Source organism: Archocentrus centrarchus, chromosome 19 (genome assembly GCF_007364275.1).
Source record: "Archocentrus centrarchus isolate MPI-CPG fArcCen1 chromosome 19, fArcCen1, whole genome shotgun sequence".
Classification (NCBI taxonomy): Eukaryota; Metazoa; Chordata; class Actinopteri; order Cichliformes; family Cichlidae; genus Archocentrus; species Archocentrus centrarchus.
The window spans coordinates 17,721,018-17,739,523 of record NC_044364.1 but is presented as its reverse complement, the minus strand read 5'-3'; the positions used below and the strand labels follow the sequence as shown (position 1 = coordinate 17,739,523).

General features: G+C 41.2%; 3 protein-coding genes across 4 annotated transcripts; 2 read left to right on the top strand and 1 right to left on the bottom strand.

Annotated features, from left to right (window-relative positions):
- Positions 1-569: 569 nt before the first annotated feature.
- Positions 570-6,615, top strand: LOC115798657 (uncharacterized protein C17orf80 homolog). The gene is made up of 5 exons (XM_030755583.1): positions 570-716; positions 2,645-3,865; positions 4,484-4,594; positions 4,931-5,047; positions 5,131-6,615. The coding sequence occupies exons 1-5, from the start codon at positions 707-709 to the stop codon at positions 5,157-5,159; spliced, it is 1,488 nt and encodes a 495-aa protein (XP_030611443.1). The 5' UTR covers positions 570-706; the 3' UTR covers positions 5,160-6,615.
- Positions 6,616-6,654: 39 nt separating this feature from the next.
- On the bottom strand, positions 6,655-15,488 carry bicral (BICRA like chromatin remodeling complex associated protein). 2 transcript variants are annotated; one of them, XM_030755582.1, is made up of 14 exons: positions 15,434-15,488; positions 13,315-13,377; positions 13,103-13,148; positions 12,779-12,827; positions 12,606-12,671; positions 10,473-11,750; positions 10,344-10,392; positions 10,205-10,245; positions 10,052-10,101; positions 9,817-9,962; positions 9,616-9,710; positions 9,426-9,528; positions 9,012-9,326; positions 6,655-7,730 (listed from the first exon to the last, which is right to left on the bottom strand). In XM_030755582.1, exons 3-14 carry the CDS (start codon positions 13,141-13,143, stop codon positions 7,693-7,695), a joined length of 2,271 nt encoding a protein of 756 aa, XP_030611442.1. In that variant the 5' UTR covers positions 13,144-13,148; positions 13,315-13,377; positions 15,434-15,488; the 3' UTR covers positions 6,655-7,692. The 2 variants fall into 2 exon arrangements, with proteins under 2 accessions (XP_030611442.1, XP_030611441.1); XM_030755581.1 differs by lacking the exon at positions 6,655-7,730 and having other exon boundaries at positions 8,451-9,326.
- Positions 15,489-16,872: 1,384 nt separating this feature from the next.
- Positions 16,873-18,115, top strand: tbcc (tubulin folding cofactor C). The gene has a single exon (XM_030755584.1). The coding sequence runs from the start codon at positions 16,922-16,924 to the stop codon at positions 17,963-17,965; it is 1,044 nt and encodes a 347-aa protein (XP_030611444.1). The 5' UTR covers positions 16,873-16,921; the 3' UTR covers positions 17,966-18,115.
- Positions 18,116-18,506: the final 391 nt, after the last annotated feature.

The window sequence follows — 18,506 nt, the reverse complement described above, 5'->3', positions numbered from 1 at the left end:
CTGAATTTCTCAGAGATACAAATTTAAAATCAAATCCTGTCCCATTTAGCTCAAAGTCTAATGATTCATAAACTATGAGGACACGTGTTGAGTGAGTTTATCATTTTTAAAATATAAGAATAGCTAACCCACATTCCCACGTAAAGCCCTGCTAAAACACTTTTTTTTTTTTTTTTTTTTTTTTTTTTTAGTGCCCTGCCAGAAAATTACGTAAGCACTTCTGCGGATATATCATTTCCGCCGCCTCGGGTATAAATGTTTGGTCGGTATTTTGACTTCATCCAAAAATGCGTCGGTATGTATGGGGACTTACGCAAAAAGCGGAAGTGGGGAGGAGTGACTCATAAGTCGGCGCAACACACCCGCCGGGCAAATCCCTACATGTTCGTACAGGACTTTAAACTACTCCATTAATGTCGCAGCCTTGCCCGTTATAATCCAGATGCAAGGGGTGTAAATGTAAAATAAGGTGTTAACATATTCAGCGATGATTAAACGATAACTTGTGATTTACACTCAGGCTTCCAGCTCGCTACCTAAAAACAGGGTCTTTCCCTTCAACGTTGCGACTCTGAAAAACTTAAATCACAAGTATTTTAAAAGTGACACACCTGCGTGTAAATATGATAATGACGCGTAAGATAGTACCGTTTAACGTTTCAGCTCTGACTTATACCCGATTGGCTGTTTGAAAGGCGCGTGCGAAATGAGCTCTGGTAAGTGTCACACAACTGTAATTCAGAAAAGCGGAAACTCCACGTGATACAATAACGACCAGTACATGTATTTGCTGAATTATAAAAACACGTTTACAGCTTTGTCTAGAGGTTGGTGTTAAACATACACCCCGTGGGCCAAAAGAGGTCTGCCAAAGGGTAAAATCCAGCCCAGTGGATGATGTTGGAAAATGAGGAAACTTGAGGAAGAGGGCAGTTCTAACTGTATTTTTATCAGTTTTATAGAAACACGCATAAGCCATGGCCTGTCATAGGCCAAAGTATGAAAGAAAATAGTTTTTATTGTTAGTATTCAATTTAATAACAGTTCACAAATTTCTGTTTTTACTCAGTAAAAAAATAAGACATTTTCTTTGAATTCCCACATAATAAAGTTCCCACATTATAAAGTTTTTTTTTTTTTTTTACAGTGTATGCCTAATGGGATGTGCTGATTGGTTTATTTAATTTTCTACAGCAACATATCTTCATAATCTGGAAAACCAGATGTATTGTTAAAAAATTCACTTTTTTGTAAACATATGTAAATGTCTTTGTACTGAAAGTAACGGAAACAATTAGGAGTTTGTTTTTTAATTTTGATTATTTTCGTTTTAGGCAATAGCTTCACTGGCCTGGTCCACTTATTATGAAATTGGGCTGTATGTGGCCCATGATTTAAAATGAGTTTTACATTCCTGGTCTAAAGGAACTTTACTGACTGACAAGCGACAAGGTCAGCCTTACAAACTACATTTCCCTTTAACCAAATAGTCCTCAATTTTAAGTAGTATTTTATTGTTATAGTTTTTTGTTTATTTGTTTGCTTGTTTGTCTGTTTGTTGAACAGAAAAAATAATCAGTAATATTTTTAAAAGAAATTATTTCTATAAATTTAAAAGAAAAAAGGGGGTCTCTCATGCTAAATAGGGTTTATTCATCCTCTGTTTGCGCCAGATGCTGGCTACTGCAATTTAAAGTGCCGCACAAACTTCATCTCACTAATGCCAGGCTAGCTAGAATATTTCCGGGTCACTCTGTTGCATGTGCCAGATGTGGTTACTCGCCAGCAAATCATTTACACATGTTCTGGTCATGTCCCAAACTATCAGCCTTTTGGTCTGATATTTTCATAACACTTTACCCTATAAAACATTTTCTCCAGAAGGCATTTGGCTTGTCCATGTGGACAGCTGCAAATTTCAGTCAGAAGGTTTCACCTTTCAGAAGGTGCTGATTTTGGAGCAGGGGCGTCTTTCTTTCTTGATCTGCATCCTCCCAGTCCACAACAATGTAAAACTTGCATCACTGGGGATACTGACACTGGTGTTCCAGCAGTTTCCAGTTTATGGCAGGCTTGAGCCTTGGTGGTTCCTGAATATCCTAACCGATCTCAGTTTCAAATCAAAGCCGTTTGAATCATAAACACTAAAATAATGGAGTTATTTTTGTTTCAAATATTTGAAGTTAACATGTATTTCTTTACAATAGAAAAAAGGTTAGTTACTAGCAATTGATGTTTTTCTGGTCCATTTGAGATCCAAATTGACTTTATTTATTTATTTAAAAAAAAAAATCAAGGGCTATTGGTGCAGTGGTTAGCACAGTGGCCTCACAGGAATAAGGTTCTTGGTTTTAATGCCCTGGTAGGCTTGGTGGATTTCCAGGTGCTCCAGTTTCCTCCCACAGTCCAAAGACGTATGTTAGGTTAATTGAGGATTCTAATTTGATCTTAACCAATACGTTTATGCACATGCAGCGGGTGCTAGGTGTGACTTAAAAAAATAACATAAAATCTGCTAATAAAAAAACAAAACTATACCTTATTTATATCAGCCAGTATCCCCTTCCATCATCTCTTCACTGGTCCGTCAAAGTTTCCTCTGTAAGTCACATTCTGACCTTTTCTGTCACTTCACCTCCCTCAGAGGTGTGCCCATTCTGCGGGAAAACCTATAAAAGGTTGAAGAGTCACCTGCCACATTGCAAGGCAGCTGCTGCCTCCAAAACGCCACCATCCAAACTAGATGTCACAGTGAACAAGAAAGCGTCATCTTCTCAGCTGAATTCAGTTTTGTCCAAAGCCACAACAAAGGGAAAGAAGTCATCGTCATCAGGGACTGGTAAAAAGGACACTGTATCAGGACCAGCAAATGTGCCATCTTCATCACCACTGACATCATCATCCCTGACATCACTTCTACCATCAACTAAGAAGAAACAAAAGCTGGCTGATCAAATAAAGACAAGCACCCTTTTGTCATCTCCATCTCCACCTCTGTCCCCCACCATCTCTAAGCCAAAAAAGAAGAGCCTCCGTGCTTTGATAGAAGCTGCCAAGTCTGACCAAGTTACAAAGGGATCATTCTCTGTCACAGATCCAACTCTAAGCTCCAGAAACACAGCTCGGACAAAGGCCAAAACTAACCCAGGAGAAGACTATGCCCTTCTATCTGCAGACACTGCACCCAAAGATGCACCCAAGAAGGTCTCAAAGACAGAGAAGACTATTCAAATGCTTTCCACAACCAAACAGAGTGAAAGTAGCACAAGATCCCCACCAAGAGACAACTTCTGGGAGGAAAGCAAGGGGGAGATTGAGGATTTATCTGTGAATGATTTAGTTCTGAAATCAGGATATGGTCACCAGGCGAAGATTACCCTCCAGGATGTTAAAGCCACATTACGCCGAGCTAGACTCCCTCGTCAGTCCAGCAGACCGAGCATCCTGAGCCAAATTGAAACTACTGACAATCTATTCAGTAAACTCAGAGTTGGTACGGGTGTCAGTCCAGTTCCTCTTTCAGAAGATTATCAAAAAGATGTTGCACCTTTGTCTGGTGAGCTGCTGAGCACCAGCCCACAACATACAGAGCTAAAATCAGATAAGAAAATACCCACAAAGGCTAAACAACTGGCTTTAATCCCTCTGCAAGATGTGCCAGAACAAACCCTTCCTGCAGCTTCCCTCCTGCCTGCACAGGTGTCATCTCAGGTGTGGCAAGCTACGCCTCTTCCACTCAACCTGAATGAGGGGCTTAAGGTGAGCAATCACATGACAGGCCTCCTCTCAAAAAATCTGCCCGTGAAAGTGGAGGTGGTGGAGAAGCCTGTCAGGAAACAGAGCCCCGCTGAAAATCCAACAGGAGGTCAGTATTTAGAAAGAAGACGGGCTGCATATTGATCTGTTTTCCAGCCAAAATGTAGACAGACCCGATGGCCCTACTTTTTGCTTGTCTGTTTTACATAGTATAAATATAGCGCAAATAGCAAGTAAATTTGCATTTGGTCAATTATTTCTTTGTTGTAACAATGCTTCTTTGTTGGAAAGCCTTTAATGGTGCCACATTTGTAAGAAAATGCATTTGTGGGTTGAGCAGCAGAGTTGAGCATGTGAGTTGCGCCCATGCAAAACTTGCCAATTCTACTCTGCTAATGCTATTTGTCATTTGGCAGAGAAGAATTGTTAGAACAAAGAAATGATCAACCAAACACAAATTTTGTTATTTTTTAATCTAGTTTAGTTATAAACTAAATTAGAATTATATTCAGACATTTGAAGAAGTCACATTGGGCTTCACAACACTGTGATAGGCATTTTTCACAGATTTCGCATTATATAGATTAATCAAGAAAATAATTGGCAGATAATGGCATTTTCACTGGGTCAATATTAATAATTAAAGTTTTCAAATAATATTCAGCAACAGTGTAATAACAGACGTGCTTTGAGCTTCCTGATTCTTTATGGGTGTCATGGATTGCAGGAACACTCACACATCGGAGTCTTGGACAGGTGAGACTGAGGGAGTTACCTGAATGGCTCGCCTGCAAGGCCCCAAGCCATCCGAGAGATGTTGTGGAAATGGTGCAAAGTGGTCAGCGCACACACTCAGACACACACTACTCACAGCACAAAAGCATTTGTTTGTTTGTCAGTTCTAACTTCCTGTAACCATGTTATCATTCAGAAATGAGTTTTTAGTGAGCTGTGGAGATGCTCATAGTCACATTTTTTTTACTGCAGAACAAGACTAAGCCATTTCTCCCAATTAAAGTTGTTATAGCCAACAGCTGCTAGCAGTAGCTTCATGTCTGGTATACAGACATGAGCTTGGTGTTTATGTTTCATGTAATTCTCAGAGAAAGCAAATATAAAGATTTCTGAGCATGTTTTTTTTTTTTTGCTCTCATCTCTTCTGTGCATCATTCAGGCTGGCAGTGGTATTACAGGCGGTATATTGATGTGAAAAAAGGAGGTGTGGGTGGACTGGGCATGTTGTTAGCAGGATATTGTGTGCTCAGCTACATCTGGAGTTACCCTCACATAAGTAAGTGTGTGTATCACTTTCAGGAATGCGTCTTTTAACTGATGGATTTGGAGATAAACTGACTTTCTTTTTTCTTCCCCAAGAGCTTGATCGTTGGAGGAAGTATCACTAAGGGTCAGGGAACGATATTTGGAGCAGAGAAAAGATTCAGAACTTCAGGACTCCATATGATGGATTTATACCTGAGAAATTGGTACAGTTACTTGTTACATCTAAGCTCTACCCTTCAGCAAACTGTGTTTATTTTGTTAGCATACAGACTATATACTGTATAAAAGATGAAAATTTAACCATTGCAAAAGTGCTTTAAACTGCATTCTGCTTCCATATAAGTGAGCAGAGTTGCTCTTGACTTCAGTCTGATCCACCCCACATTCATAACAGGACAACCGCTCAGCTCTAAGCGTCACATTGGGACTTCACTGATTTCACGGTGGCTACGCCAGCGTTCATCTAGAAACAAATGTTGCCCCTAGGCACCTATTTGGGCAGTTTGATTTCATTTATGACTGGGACATAAAGCAGCATTATAGCATCACCAGTCAAATCTGATAAAAGCTACTTGAAAATGTTTGCTGACTTTGCCCCCAAATTAGATATTTTTTAAAGCCCCCCCCGAAGTCATATTTTTACCACCATGTTTGCTGTTGCTGAATTCTTCCATAGATTAATATTCAGGATTGAGTCTTATGTCTTTTTCTTCTAATGTCTCTGGCTATGTCCATCTTTCCATCTCCATCCATCTCTACGGTCATTAATTTTCCTAATTAATTAATTGGTGACCTTTAGAGAAGCAACACAGATTGCTTTAACTGTCGGCAGAGCAAGGCTCTTTCCACCTGTTGCTCTACACACATGCAAGCCAAAAAATGATTACTTTTTATCTTTGACCATAATAGTTTCATTCTTATCAATATAAGGCGTCTACAAGCTTGTTATTTTTAAAATTATTATTTATTTATTTAATGCGTATAATATCCAAAGGGGTATTCATTTTTTTTTTTTAAAGCCTTTTTAAGAGTAAAAACAATTTTCCTCGTCAGTGACCACTGTGTTCCAGGGCCTCCACTAGCTGTCACTGTTGGGTTGCGTTACTAAACCCAAAAGGGCTGTGGAGTCTGATGTGTGCTATGCAGAGTTTTCTTAGCTCTTTTGTGTAGAGGCATCAGTGCTGGAGTCCATAAAAGGATTAAAGGGAACCAACAGATTTCTAACTTGATAAAATATTCCTCTGGCAGCCATGATGCAGAGAAACATGAAATCTAAATGTCAGTGAAAAGATCATATCTGTGTAGCAGAGGGTTACAAGTCTGGTTTTCCTTTGCAACCGTTTCCTCTGTCGCATGATGTGATTATGCACGCTTAGTCCATCAATGCCCGCGCGTGAACCCTCACAGAATAGTAATGGAGGGAAACTGAAGGAGGTTCTCAGCCGGACCGGACCAGTTCCTCATTGTATTCTAAATGCATTTATTGTTGACTCTCCTTGCTGCTGTAGTGAACACACATTAGCTACAAATAAAGAAACGACAGCATTTCTTTTGTAACTGACACTGCTTCTTGGCCAACACAATAAAAAATAATTTCCATTTTCTTAAGTTTTTTTCTTTACATTCTTTTTCTTCGTACAAAAATTATAAATATTTTGTTTCTAACTTTTCATTTTTATACAAAAAAAAAAAAACTATATAAATCAAGTGGGACAGAACAACAGTGAACATGAAGGCAGAAAAACATCTCTGATGGCCCAGCTTTTTGCTTGTCTGTTTCACATAATATATATACATAATATAATAGGTGAGAGAAAGCACAGTATGTTCCTAGCAGCCCCTCAAGACCATGGTGTGCATTCTGGTAGCACAATGTTTTACCAACACTGGGCATGTTCCTGCTTTCAAAGCCTAAAATGAACATCCTTGTAGATGTAAGTGCTATAGAGGCACAAAATCTTGCAACAATCACTTGGAGGAGCATACGCAACATCTCACTTGACCCTCACTTGTCTTTTGAGATTTACTTTCAAAGCGCAGAGCCCAGTTTTATTGGAGTGCAAGGGCTGAGGCAGAGGTGCAGGCAGGCTGCCATTGCCACTGGCACTCAAAATAAAAAAAGGGGGGTTCTCTATCATCGCATATGAAAGGCCCTCAGTCTGTTTGTGCAGCCTATTAACAAGCATATTTCACAGACATGTTCATAGGAGAAAGGCGGTGCCGTCCAGAATCAACCCCGAAAGCATTTAATCAAACCTTTTGTCTTATGTTGTTACTGCAAAAACAGAACCAGAAAGCCAGAAATGTAATCATTCTAAGTTCAGAGGAAACACTAGTGGATGATTCTGGATGAGAACACAGTCCCTCCTATTCATTTTGGTTGTGCTGCTGAGAGGGAAAAGAGAGGAAGTGTGAAAAATGCTTAAAAAGAAAACTATCCTGGGGAACTAAGAAAATGACTGGCAATAAAGTCAAAAGTATGGTAATCACACTACCAAACTACAGGAAACTAGCATGTATGGTTGTCAATTAACTAACACACACACACGCACACACACACATCAAGGTAGTAAAGCATAGACAGAAAGATATGATCCATATATAATTATATGCAAAAGGCAGACAAAGATACGTACAATCAACGACCCTCCTGGGTCATTTAAACTGCTGACAGTATTCTCTTCTTCTAAACGCTGGAACACATAAAGAAAAACAGTCCTGTTTCTTTCAATGTCATTTCTAACAAAAGAAATAAAAAAAAAGATTAATTCAACAAATTCTAACATTTTTTCCTCAATCTGAGGACATAACTCCACAGACACAAACTCACTGTGAAATGATAAAAGTGGCAGCGATCTAGATATGTCCAGTGTCTGTGTTGGGACTTGCGTACCTTTAAGGTACAAAAGAAAATGAACATGTGACTTAAGCACAATGAGAAACAGAAAGCACTGCTGTATTCGTTAACACTACCATATGCATCAGTGGGACTAGTTTAACTGGCTTCTAGTGTGATTAAGAGGCTGTCCTTGTTGCAGGCAGCAGAAAGCACAAAAGCAGGCAAGAAGATTTTGGTTCTCTTCCACATATTCATTCCGTTTACCCTAGCATACATCGCATGTTGACAGCAAACTTGTGTTTGTGTAGCTCCTGAAATAGGCCACAGTATGTTTAGTGCAACTTGCCTGTTTAAACGTGTCTCTACTGAGCTTAGCTGTGAGGAAATCTAGACCTCTGAACCATGAAGTATTTGTACAAAAGCAAGTGAACATAAATTATGGGATGTTCTGATATTTAGAGATTCTTCATGTAAACACTTCCATATAAAAACCTAGAATTAGGCACAGAGTCCCTCCTCCTCATCCCTGTTGTTCAGCATAGATAGTGTGTGTGTGTGTGTGTGTGGGGGGGGGGGGGGGGGGGGGGGGGGGGGGGTAAACTGGCACAAAGTATTAATTAGTGTGTGAAGAGAGGAACACTCTTGCATTCAGTCCACTTTAAAATAAATGAACATTTTGCATCTATTAGTCCATTGCATTGCACACATTCCCGGATCTTTATAGGTAACTGTAAGTGCACGTGTTCACATAACACAAATCGACTTCAACATAAAATCCCCCCTAAAACAACCCATGGAAAACTACGTACATGCTACATGGCTGTGTATCACTTAAGAACACAGACCTGAAGGAAGAGTTAGCCTCTCTCCACACAGGGGATAATTCAACAATAAAAAATTTTTCAAAAGAAAGAAAAAATGCACAAAGAAAGGAAGTAGAAACCATACACTGGGAACAATACGGTTTATCCGTATTAACATTCCAGAATGCTGTTGACTGCTGCCTCGAGAGCAGAATCTGTGTCAGAGTGAGGGGGTGAGGTGAGCTGAGGGGTGTACTGAGGCTGCACCGGGTGGTGAGACACTTGGTAGTGCATCGCGCCTCCTGATGATGCTGCAAAGGATGAGGGTTTACCATGGGAGCAACTGTTGGCAGCAATGAGGCTGTTGTTGCTGATGCCGCTGGGTCCGTAGAGCTGCTGGGATCTTTTCAGTTCCAGCATGGTCTTGTTTTCTAAGTGTGGTGGGTGGAGTCTCTCTGTTGAACCAGATCCTACAGGCTCACTCCCTCCTGGGTCTCCATAACCAGGCTGGGAGTCTGTCCTGTATGGTGGCTCCGGAGAGCCTTGTTCTGACTCATTCAAATTACAGCTGGATACAGGCTGAGGCGGGGTGGGGTCTTGGAAAAGTCTGGATTTCGTCCCACAACAGAAGTCCTCCAAGAAATTGTCTATAAACCAAAGAGAAGAGAGCAAGGAGTTAAATCAAAGCTTACTGGGAAAAAATGATTAGCCCACAATGGGCTTTACACCTCCTTTTATTTTTTTACCTGGGTCCACAAGTACCATTCGTTTGTCTTGCGTCAAGGTGCTGCGCTCCTCTTGGTTGAAAGTCCTGTCAATCATCACCATTTCTGATGATGGACTGGAACGCTGCAGGGAAGGGCGAGGCAAAGTGTCAAGCCCTGTGCATTTCCTAACATGACACGTGTGCAGTCAATAACTCATGCATGCATCTACCTCAGCTTCCACCATCAGCAGTCGTCTGTATTTGCTGACCATCGCCTGCGTTCTCTTCAGCACCTGAGTTGCAACTACTTCAAATTCCTCATCCACTGGAAATATTCAAACACAACACACTAATTAGATAAAAATGCTTTAATTCTGGAAAAGTTTTTTTTCTCCAGATTTGGGGTGAAGCTAGTAGTTTCTTGATTGTACCCTGGGAGAACTCATCTGGGCTGGGCGGAGCCCCCTGGAACACATGGTACGGGAGGAGTCTTAGGAGTGTGTCGTCAACTGAAGAAAATCGACGTCGATCTGGGATCTGAACTGCAGCGTGATCCTTCCTTAGCTGCTGTAAAATCCTTTTAAAAGAACAGGGAAAGATACAAACTTGTTAAATGACTGAATGACAAAAGCACAAGTACATATGACAGTATGTCAGAAAACTCACATTTCTCCTTTTGTAAGTGTGGGAAGGATAGGCCTCTTCTGTGCACTGACCTATTTGGGGGGGGCAAAGATGTCATTATACCACCGGTATCTTTCCAAACAGATTGTTCCACCTTAAAAAGACACAAGCATGTAAAATAAACAGCTAACATACCTCAGAGTTTAGCGTCGAATCCAGATTCAAGGGTTTGATTGCTACAAGAGAATATACAAACAAAGCAACTTTATTAGTCCAAAATTCTGCAGCTTGCACTCAAACTAATATACACTGAAGCCATCAACACCTCTTTTACCGTGGATGCTGCTGACATGTGCTTGTTTGAGGGCAGGTGACGACGAATTCTGAAAATTTAAGATGAAAGTCATGTCAGGGAAAGCAAATAAGCAAAGAGCAAATTAATAAAATGCCACCATCATTATACCTGTCTGTAGTCTTGTTGCTGAGTCACATTACCAGGTAAAGAGGACAGAGAAGTACAGTTCTGGCTTTGAGTCACTAGAAGGCGCTGCACGGGACTAGTTGACGCTTGACTTTGATTGCAGATCCCGGCTGTAGCTGGGCCAACCAGAGTCAGTCGCCCAGCAGCGCTCGATGTCTGCACAGGAGTGGAGTTCGCACAAGAAACTCCAGTCCACATCTGAGCTACACCTCCTCCAACCTGACTCCCACTCACTACTCCCTGATTCAAAATTAGCTGACCCACTGTTGGTGTGGTGAAGTTCTGCGCCGCAACGATCTGCACTGTGTTTTGACTGGTAATTAGGGAATTTGAGTTGGGGGTGATGGGGCCATTGTGGATGGTGCTTGATGGGGTGAGTGCCAAAGAGCTGGGTAGCAAGAACTGTCCAGGTGGTATATTTGTCAGTGTAGGTGCTTGTTGCTGCTCCAGGGGTGGCTGTACTACAATGGAGCCATTAGCTGTATACTGTCCTGCAGGAGCAGCAGTGTTAGCATTCACTACATTAGCCATGGTGGCAGAAGTGGGCTGAAGACCAAGGCTGTAGACAGTCTGAGACCCAGTTTGGAGGGGCTTAGGCTGGATTGGTCTGACGAGAGTCTGGGCCCCTCCTGGGCCTCTCTGTATGATGATATTTTGAAGGGGGATATTTTTGAAAGGTAAGCCAACTTGGCCTACCTGCCCTTGGGTGGGAGCAAACACCTGCCCCCCTGTTGTTGTCCCTGCTGGAGCTACAGAGACCCCTGGCCTTAGCACGATCTGTGGTGTTCTTTCTAAACTGCTCAGAGTCATCACTCCACCACCTGTGCCAAAGGAACCCAATACCTGGATTGGCTGAGCAGAACCATTGGGCAATGAGGACATTCCTTGCAGGAACTGGCCTGAAGAGAATGTAGTTGCCGCCGTTGTCACCACACCCACCCCTCCTCCATAGCCCCCTGAGACCAGCTGGGAGGAGAAGGGAACAGGAGCCTGCACTAGAGTGGGAGCAGGCTGCGAGTCCAGTAAGGCTTCCTGGGCCAGGGTTTGCTCGGTGATATCGGCCTCCAGGAGGGACTTCTGAAGGATGTCAAAGGGCTGGTCCTCTCCCCCAAGATCCACCCCTCCAGGAGAGGTTCCAGGCCCCAGTTCATCCTCAATAAATGAGAGGCTGCTAGAGAGCTGGAGGCCTGCCCCTGCTGAATCCTCGCCAAATTCACCCATTGTAGAAGAGCCATCTTTGAGGCCAGTGTTGGAGCCAGCCTGAAGGAAGCATTGAAAGAAGAAAATGGAGAACTGTTTGAATGTGAACGGCATATCTGATAGTGTATCTCCACTGATTCAGACCAACTGGATTCAAATGATAATTCAGTATCAACTTTCATCTCTCTTAAAGGCATTATAATATGCCGTTTCCATACTAAGAAATTCAAAATTATACTTTGACTCAAATCCCACTACCTGTATGAGGAAATGCTGTGTTTAAACCCTAATCATAATTAGGCCTGGGCCACATGGAAAAAAATCTTCCATGGTCAGAAGGTGGATTCAAACCCAGGACCTTCTTGCTTTGAGGCAATGCCACCGTGCTGGAAAAAAATCTTTTCATTGAATTTTTTTTCCTTTTCAGTTGATCTCAATATATATCACAATACAAATTTAAATATGTATGATATATATATTTAAATAAAATATATTTGATATATATATTTTATGTATATAGTGCTTATGTATATGTGTATAGTTTTTTTGCTATTTTATTTTATTTTATTCTATTTTAGTTTTAGTTTAGTTATTTGTTCTTACTCATCCTTTTCATTTTTTCTCTGTACTGAGCTGCTGTAATGCACAAATTTCCCCGTCGTGGGATCATTAAAGTTTTATCTTATCTTATCTTAAATCACTATTTTTGTCAAGCTTAAAGATTTATTTTTATTCCTCAGTGAAGATATCAGGTTAAATGTAGTTTAAATATTATTAACTTTGTGGCAGAAGTTTACTACAGAACATTATGCAACTGTAATTTAAATAAATATCATTATAATGCATCAGAATTCTGACCAGTCAAAAGCTCCAAATGTTACAGAACGTAATCAAGCTAATCGCAGGTATACTTACTGTGTCGTTACCAAAGAGGGATCCATCAGACCCATAAGCTGCATTTGTTACATCATCCTCCTCAATCTGCAGGAACAAAAGAAAAGCGAGTGAACGGACTCGGGTAATTCTGGCATTTAAGTGACGTCTCTAAAGAAGTAATTCAGACAAACTTTGAATTCTGTGTCACTCACAGACTTGCTGTTGCTGCCATGGAGATAGTCATTCAGTGCATCTACATCTCTGAACAGGATGAAGAAGAAACATTTTAAAGGGCAGTTCCTTTTTTCTTTGTCACTATGTGGTGTTTTAAAATTGCTTTACTACAAATGTCTTGTACACTTGACCATTAAACTATCAACTTCCCTTATTCAATGAAAGATTTAAAAAAAAAAAAAAAAAAAAACATGCTGCAGATAGCTCTGATTTTAAGGTTAGCTGTATGTGTACAAGTTTAAAGCAGTGGGGGCTGCCAGATGAACTCGAATCTAATTGCATACAGATTTTCTAATGTTTACCCTAAAATATCCAGAAGACGGCGATCGTCATCATCATCCATGACACCTGAAAGAGTATGGAGGGACAGCAAGGTGAGGACATGGGACACACTAAGGGGTAATCACTGAACAATGGCGTGAAACTTAATTCATAACTTGCTTTTGTTTTACTCTGACGTAGGAGCGCTTGAGCTCTAAATGGGTGGCGTGTTTTTAAAAGATATTTCACTCACAGATTTCCAGCACGAAGCATGGACTCAGTCATTTAACACCCTTTCGTTGTTGCAACAGCTGGGCTGCAGTGAGAAACTTTATTTAGTAAAACTACATAACAGGACATGTTAGATAATGAGTCAAAATAGGTGCAAGACAAAGAATAGTAAGAGAGTAAATCATGGGTGTGGAGGGGACTGTGTGTGTGTGTGTGGGGGGGGGGGGGGGGGGGGTACATATTTGTTATTCAGTACATAAGGACAGGATGGCCTTCATCCCCTCCTACAAATGCTTAGCTATGACAAACTCCCACCCATAAAGCTCCTCTGCTGTCCCACATTGGTTGTCTTTTCACTGTGCAGAGTGAAAAAGAGCATTTGAGTGTAAATAACTCCACCCTGCAACATTAATACATTGAATGGTTGTTCAGTTTCATCTCTGCATTGAAAAAGGTACTGGCTTTATGTTGTCAGTCAGCCAGCCAGCTTGGTGCTACTTAATAATTGGGGAACGAAAAAAAACACTGGCACTTATCTGATCCAACACAGTATTGATATGTAAGTCTTTGAATGATTATTGTTGCTTTATTTATTGTATCAGATTTAAAAAAAAACAAAAACAAAAACAAAAACACATGTAGTCACTAATAGAGCATGTGAATGAAATTATTTTATTAAATTAGACTTTATTTTGCTGTGTGTGTGCAAGTGACTGGGGAAATGTAGACTTTGTTTTCCCAAGAATGGCAACCGCAACGCTACAAAATGGCTGTTACCATGCCATAGGCTGTCTTTACAGCAGAGCCACGTTGAGCCTCCATCTTTGGCTGAGTGAGAACAAAGACGGGCGAGACCTGCTGCACAAATTAGGCCGTTTAAACGGACTGAATTAGGACTTGCGAGCAAAAATAACCCAGTTTGAGCGATTTAAAACGCAGAGAATCACAGTGTTTGGACATCCACAGCTAATACACGACATTTTCATGTCAAGCAGCGAGTCTCCTTCGTCCTACAAAGCTTGCTATAACATGTTACAGAAAACCACGTCGAAGTTTAAAGACCAAACAAAAAAAAGGAAACTAAACATTTCTCAAAAAGCTTCAAATACGGGCTTAAATCGTTACATCCAACACGTAAAAAGATAATACATACAAGTGACCACCTCATATTCAATTCAAATCGTAATGTTAGCTACATTAAAAAATAAAAATGACCGAGCAGTTTTATGTTGGCCAGAATAAAAAGCCTTTGCTGTAGCTCGACAGCACCAGAGCTGCAGCTTTAATGCCAGTTTTGATCAAACGAAGCCGCGTTTCTTGTTACATTTTTGTTTTGATTTCGAGCTCAAATTCACAGCCGCTAAAATCCACCACAGCAAGCGCGCTTCGACGCAAACCCACGGCCAGTCCCCGCCGTCAAAGCCGCGCACAAAAGACGGTTAATGTACAGCTTGCAAGTTTTATTTCCAAAAATAGACTGAATCGACAGAGAGCGATAATCGCATTCAAGCAGCACAAAACGCCCGTCGTCGCTGACGTGCTCTTTCTTTCTCTGTTGGGGAAGGCTTTCATTTGTCCTCTATGTGGCTCGTCTGCCAGCATGAAAAACGTCACATTTAGCCTCGATATAGCCGAATCGACGCGTTTCAATCTGGGATTTCGGTCCCCGCTCCGTCTCCCGCTCAAGTCTTTAACTCGACGGCTCCGCCACATTTTTAACTTTAAACATCGGCCTGCGCTGGTTAGCTAGCCGCGCCGTGGACGACGACGCCTATTTTGAAAGCCAGAATCCGTCGAAAAGGGCTAAAACCGCGTTGAGCCATAAATATTTATCCCGATTAGCATAACATAAAGACGACTGAAAAAGAGGCAAACCCTTTTACTCCTGTCTCACTCCTTCTTGAAACCCAATATCTCCATTTGGCAACTTTTAATTTGCTCCCCCCCTCCTTCTCCTCCTCCTCCTTCTTCTCCCTCTCCCACTCATATATTTTTCTCACTGTCCCTGCTCTGTCTCGGATAGATTTTTCTCTCCGCTCAAACTCTCTTCCCTCCCTGAAGGAAGGGAGGAAGGAGGTTGTGTGTGTTTTTTCCTTGAAATTTTTATCACAAAATTATAATACACTCAAAGGGAAACTCACCGTCATGAAAAAGCAGTGCCTTGTCAACGGGGTTTCCTCGCCATCACCGCACGGGTTGTTGCTGGGGTAGCGCACACAGCGAAATCAGCGGTCCTCAACGGCTGCATGCGGCTCCATGCATTTGAATATGAAGTATAAAAACTACCACAAATAATTAATAAACTATTTTTTAATACTTGTGTGAATTATGGTTTCATGTGCCACAGCTTTTATAAATAGTGGATAAACGTTTTTACACTTAAGCATTACCAACAGTAGAGGGCGGGCCTTTGTGTGTGTGCCACACCTGGATGGATGCTGCTCAGGTATGCCTAGTTTACCTGCTAATAAGCCCGCTTCAGACAGCGGTCAAAACTTTAAGGCCCAATTTCCCGTACAGGGATTATGTCTAATCCTGGACTAAATATTTTTTTCCTGTTGTTGTCTTCATTGACTTTTTCCTTTTAGTCTAGGACCACGCTTAATCCATGAACGGGAAACCGGCCGTCTAAGAATGCAAAACATCTGTTTTATGTCTAATTCAATCACATTTTGTACACATCTCTGTCATTTTCTGATACTGTATGTGTCGTCTTTATTATAAAGGTGAATGAAAATCATGCATAATCTGGAGACCAAGTTCATTTTTATATCTAAACCGCAAGAATTGTATGGCGGCTTTAATATGTATTGTGTGTAATTCATATTTATACTTTGATATCACATCTTTTTCATATCTGTATTCATATCTGTATATTCGTATGGCTTTCCCACCCTGTGTATGCCTTGTAATATTGCACAATTAACAATAAAGTTGACTTTGACTAAATAATATAAATTTGATATTTGAATGTATGTGGTTTCTGCCATAAATATAGTATGTAAAACACATACTATAGAAATAGGTACACTGTGGGAGTGGGGGCTTAAAATAAAGCAGGTATGCAGAAAATGTATTTTAAAAATAAAAATTCACGAGAAAGAATACTAGTATTTTCCAGTAAATAGAAGTAATGTCATGTTTAATAGCAAAAAAATATATATATAAAAAATTTAAAACAGTGCGCATTGTCAATGATTTACTCATCTTTACTGTTTTATTTTACTTTGGAAAGATGAAAATATAGCTACACCAAAAGATTTTGGGCAAATTAAAACGAGTATTTCTATAAATTCTCATTTTAATTAATATACACATTGTATTTCATTCAATAGAGGCTAATAACCCCACTTTCCACAATTAGCCAGTTATTGACTCCATATATTTTGTTTCATTTTGTTCAAAATGCAAACAAGTCTGTCGAAGCTTATTAAAGACCATAGTTATAAGAAATGTTATATTTTTATGGTTATATTGTAGATTTAAACATCTTAAAATAATTTATTTCTTAAAATGCGCTTAGAAATTCCGATACAGCAGGTGGCGCTGTGCCGCGGTCTTTGTGTTTGTTTTGCGAAAATCACGAAGAAGAGCATCATCACTTCCGCTACAACTGACAGTGCAAAAATATGGAAGTAGAGGTAGACGTTAACCAGGAAAATGGGTTTTCTAGTGAAAACGGCTCTGCCAGGATACAAGAGCGGCTTCAAAAACGTCACCAGGCGAGGATCGAGGATGCCGAGCGGAGGAGGGAGGCTAAAGAGAGTCAGTCTGTCGCCGAGGAAAAAAGCGAATACTTCTTCAGCGCCTTCAACAGGGAGCGGACATTTATCGAGGAGCTTCTGTCCAGCTGCTCCGGAGCTGATCGCGCTGTGGTCACTCTGAAACTGGAAGAGGCCAAGGCCAAAACTGACCAGCTGCAAAAGTTTTTGAATGATAACATGTTGTTTCTAACGCAGTACGAGCTCAGACAAGCTCAGGCTGCTTTCCAGAAACTCCAGACCTCACTCTCTGAGACCAAAGAGGAGGCTCTGCCAAGGAAGAAGTTTGCCTTTCGAAACCGCACCAAGGCAGCAGATAAAGCCGCTGCAGAAGAGGCTCATCCCCCTCCCCCTGATGAAGGTACACCTGCAGAAGCAGGCGGCACCCAGGTCGATGGAGAAGCACCATCCGAGCAGTGTGGCTTCTCCAACATGACCAATGAGTTTCTGACCAAGACGGCTGAGGAGCTCCAAAGACGAGCTGTGCTCCTGACTCACCTGACCAACTGCAAAGTCCGTCTGTTCGGCTCCCCCAGCACACTGCACCTGAAAGAGATCAACAGCTGTGAGATCCTGTGCGGGCCGGTGTCCAGTTCAGTTTTTGTAGATAATTGCAGAAACAGCGTGCTAGCCTTCCCCTGTCAGCAGCTGCGGACCCACAACACCACCGACACACAGGTGTACCTGCACGTAACCAGCCGAGCCATCATAGAGGACTGTCGCGGAGTGAGCTTTGCTCCGTTCTCCTGGTCTTATCCTACCTTGGAGGAGGACTTTACTGTGTCTGGTCTTGACCGGGCCCGAAACAACTGGATACAGGTGGATGACTTCAACTGGCTCGCTGCTGGAACACCTTCTCCAAATTGGACTGTTATTCCAGAAACTGATAGAAAAACCAACTGGGACTCGTAGAATCTGACTTTTAAAGCCCTCATTTGCTAAAATAACAGCAGTATAAGTTTCACAGGAACGGCTTTGTGGCTAGAATTCACACATTTAATGTCCAAGTTGTTTAATGGAAAACTAATCTTCACTAATATATTAAAATAAAAATTCACCTCATTTGGGCTGTGACAGTCTGTCCACTCTTTTGTGGAAAATCTGTTTTTGAGGAATCAGAGTTTAAAGGCAGATTTCAAGTAGGTCCAAACAGCAGCAATGGAAGCTTTCTGTTTGGGCTGTAAAATGATCCGCACAGTGTATACAGCATCTTGGTCAGAATCACTTGTTTTGTCTGATCAACAGACCAAATATAAAAATATTCAGTTTGCGTTTACATAAGAGAAAGAAAAGCACCGGCAAATAATATTGTTCTTGCTTACACATATAGTTAACGTCAACCATCTAGCTGATTAATCAGCTAATTATTCCAATTAAATAACTAGCAGGTTTGAGTGTTTTCAGAGGGCTTAAACATGCGTTCAGAAACTATCACATTTACACACACACGAAA

What these genes read in the sequence shown, in the direction of transcription:
- LOC115798657 (XM_030755583.1), top strand. An exon ending in TGTGGAAATGGTGCAAAGTG is followed by an intron (nt 4,595 to 4,930) that starts GTCAGCGCACAC and finishes TGCATCATTCAG; the next exon opens with GCTGGCAGTGGTATTACAGG. An exon ending in CTGGAGTTACCCTCACATAA is followed by an intron (nt 5,048 to 5,130) that starts GTAAGTGTGTGT and finishes TTCTTCCCCAAG; the next exon opens with AGCTTGATCGTTGGAGGAAG.
- bicral (XM_030755581.1), bottom strand. Translation starts at nt 13,143, where the DNA reads ATGGATGATGATGACGATCGCCGTCTTCTGGATATTTTAGG. An exon ending in CCCTCTTTGGTAACGACACA is followed by an intron (nt 11,751 to 12,605) that starts GTAAGTATACCT and finishes TGCTTCCTTCAG; the next exon opens with GCTGGCTCCAACACTGGCCT. An exon ending in TGCTGATGGTGGAAGCTGAG is followed by an intron (nt 9,529 to 9,615) that starts GTAGATGCATGC and finishes CCTTCCCTGCAG; the next exon opens with CGTTCCAGTCCATCATCAGA.
- tbcc (XM_030755584.1), top strand. Translation starts at nt 16,922, where the DNA reads ATGGAAGTAGAGGTAGACGTTAACCAGGAAAATGGGTTTTCTAGTGAA.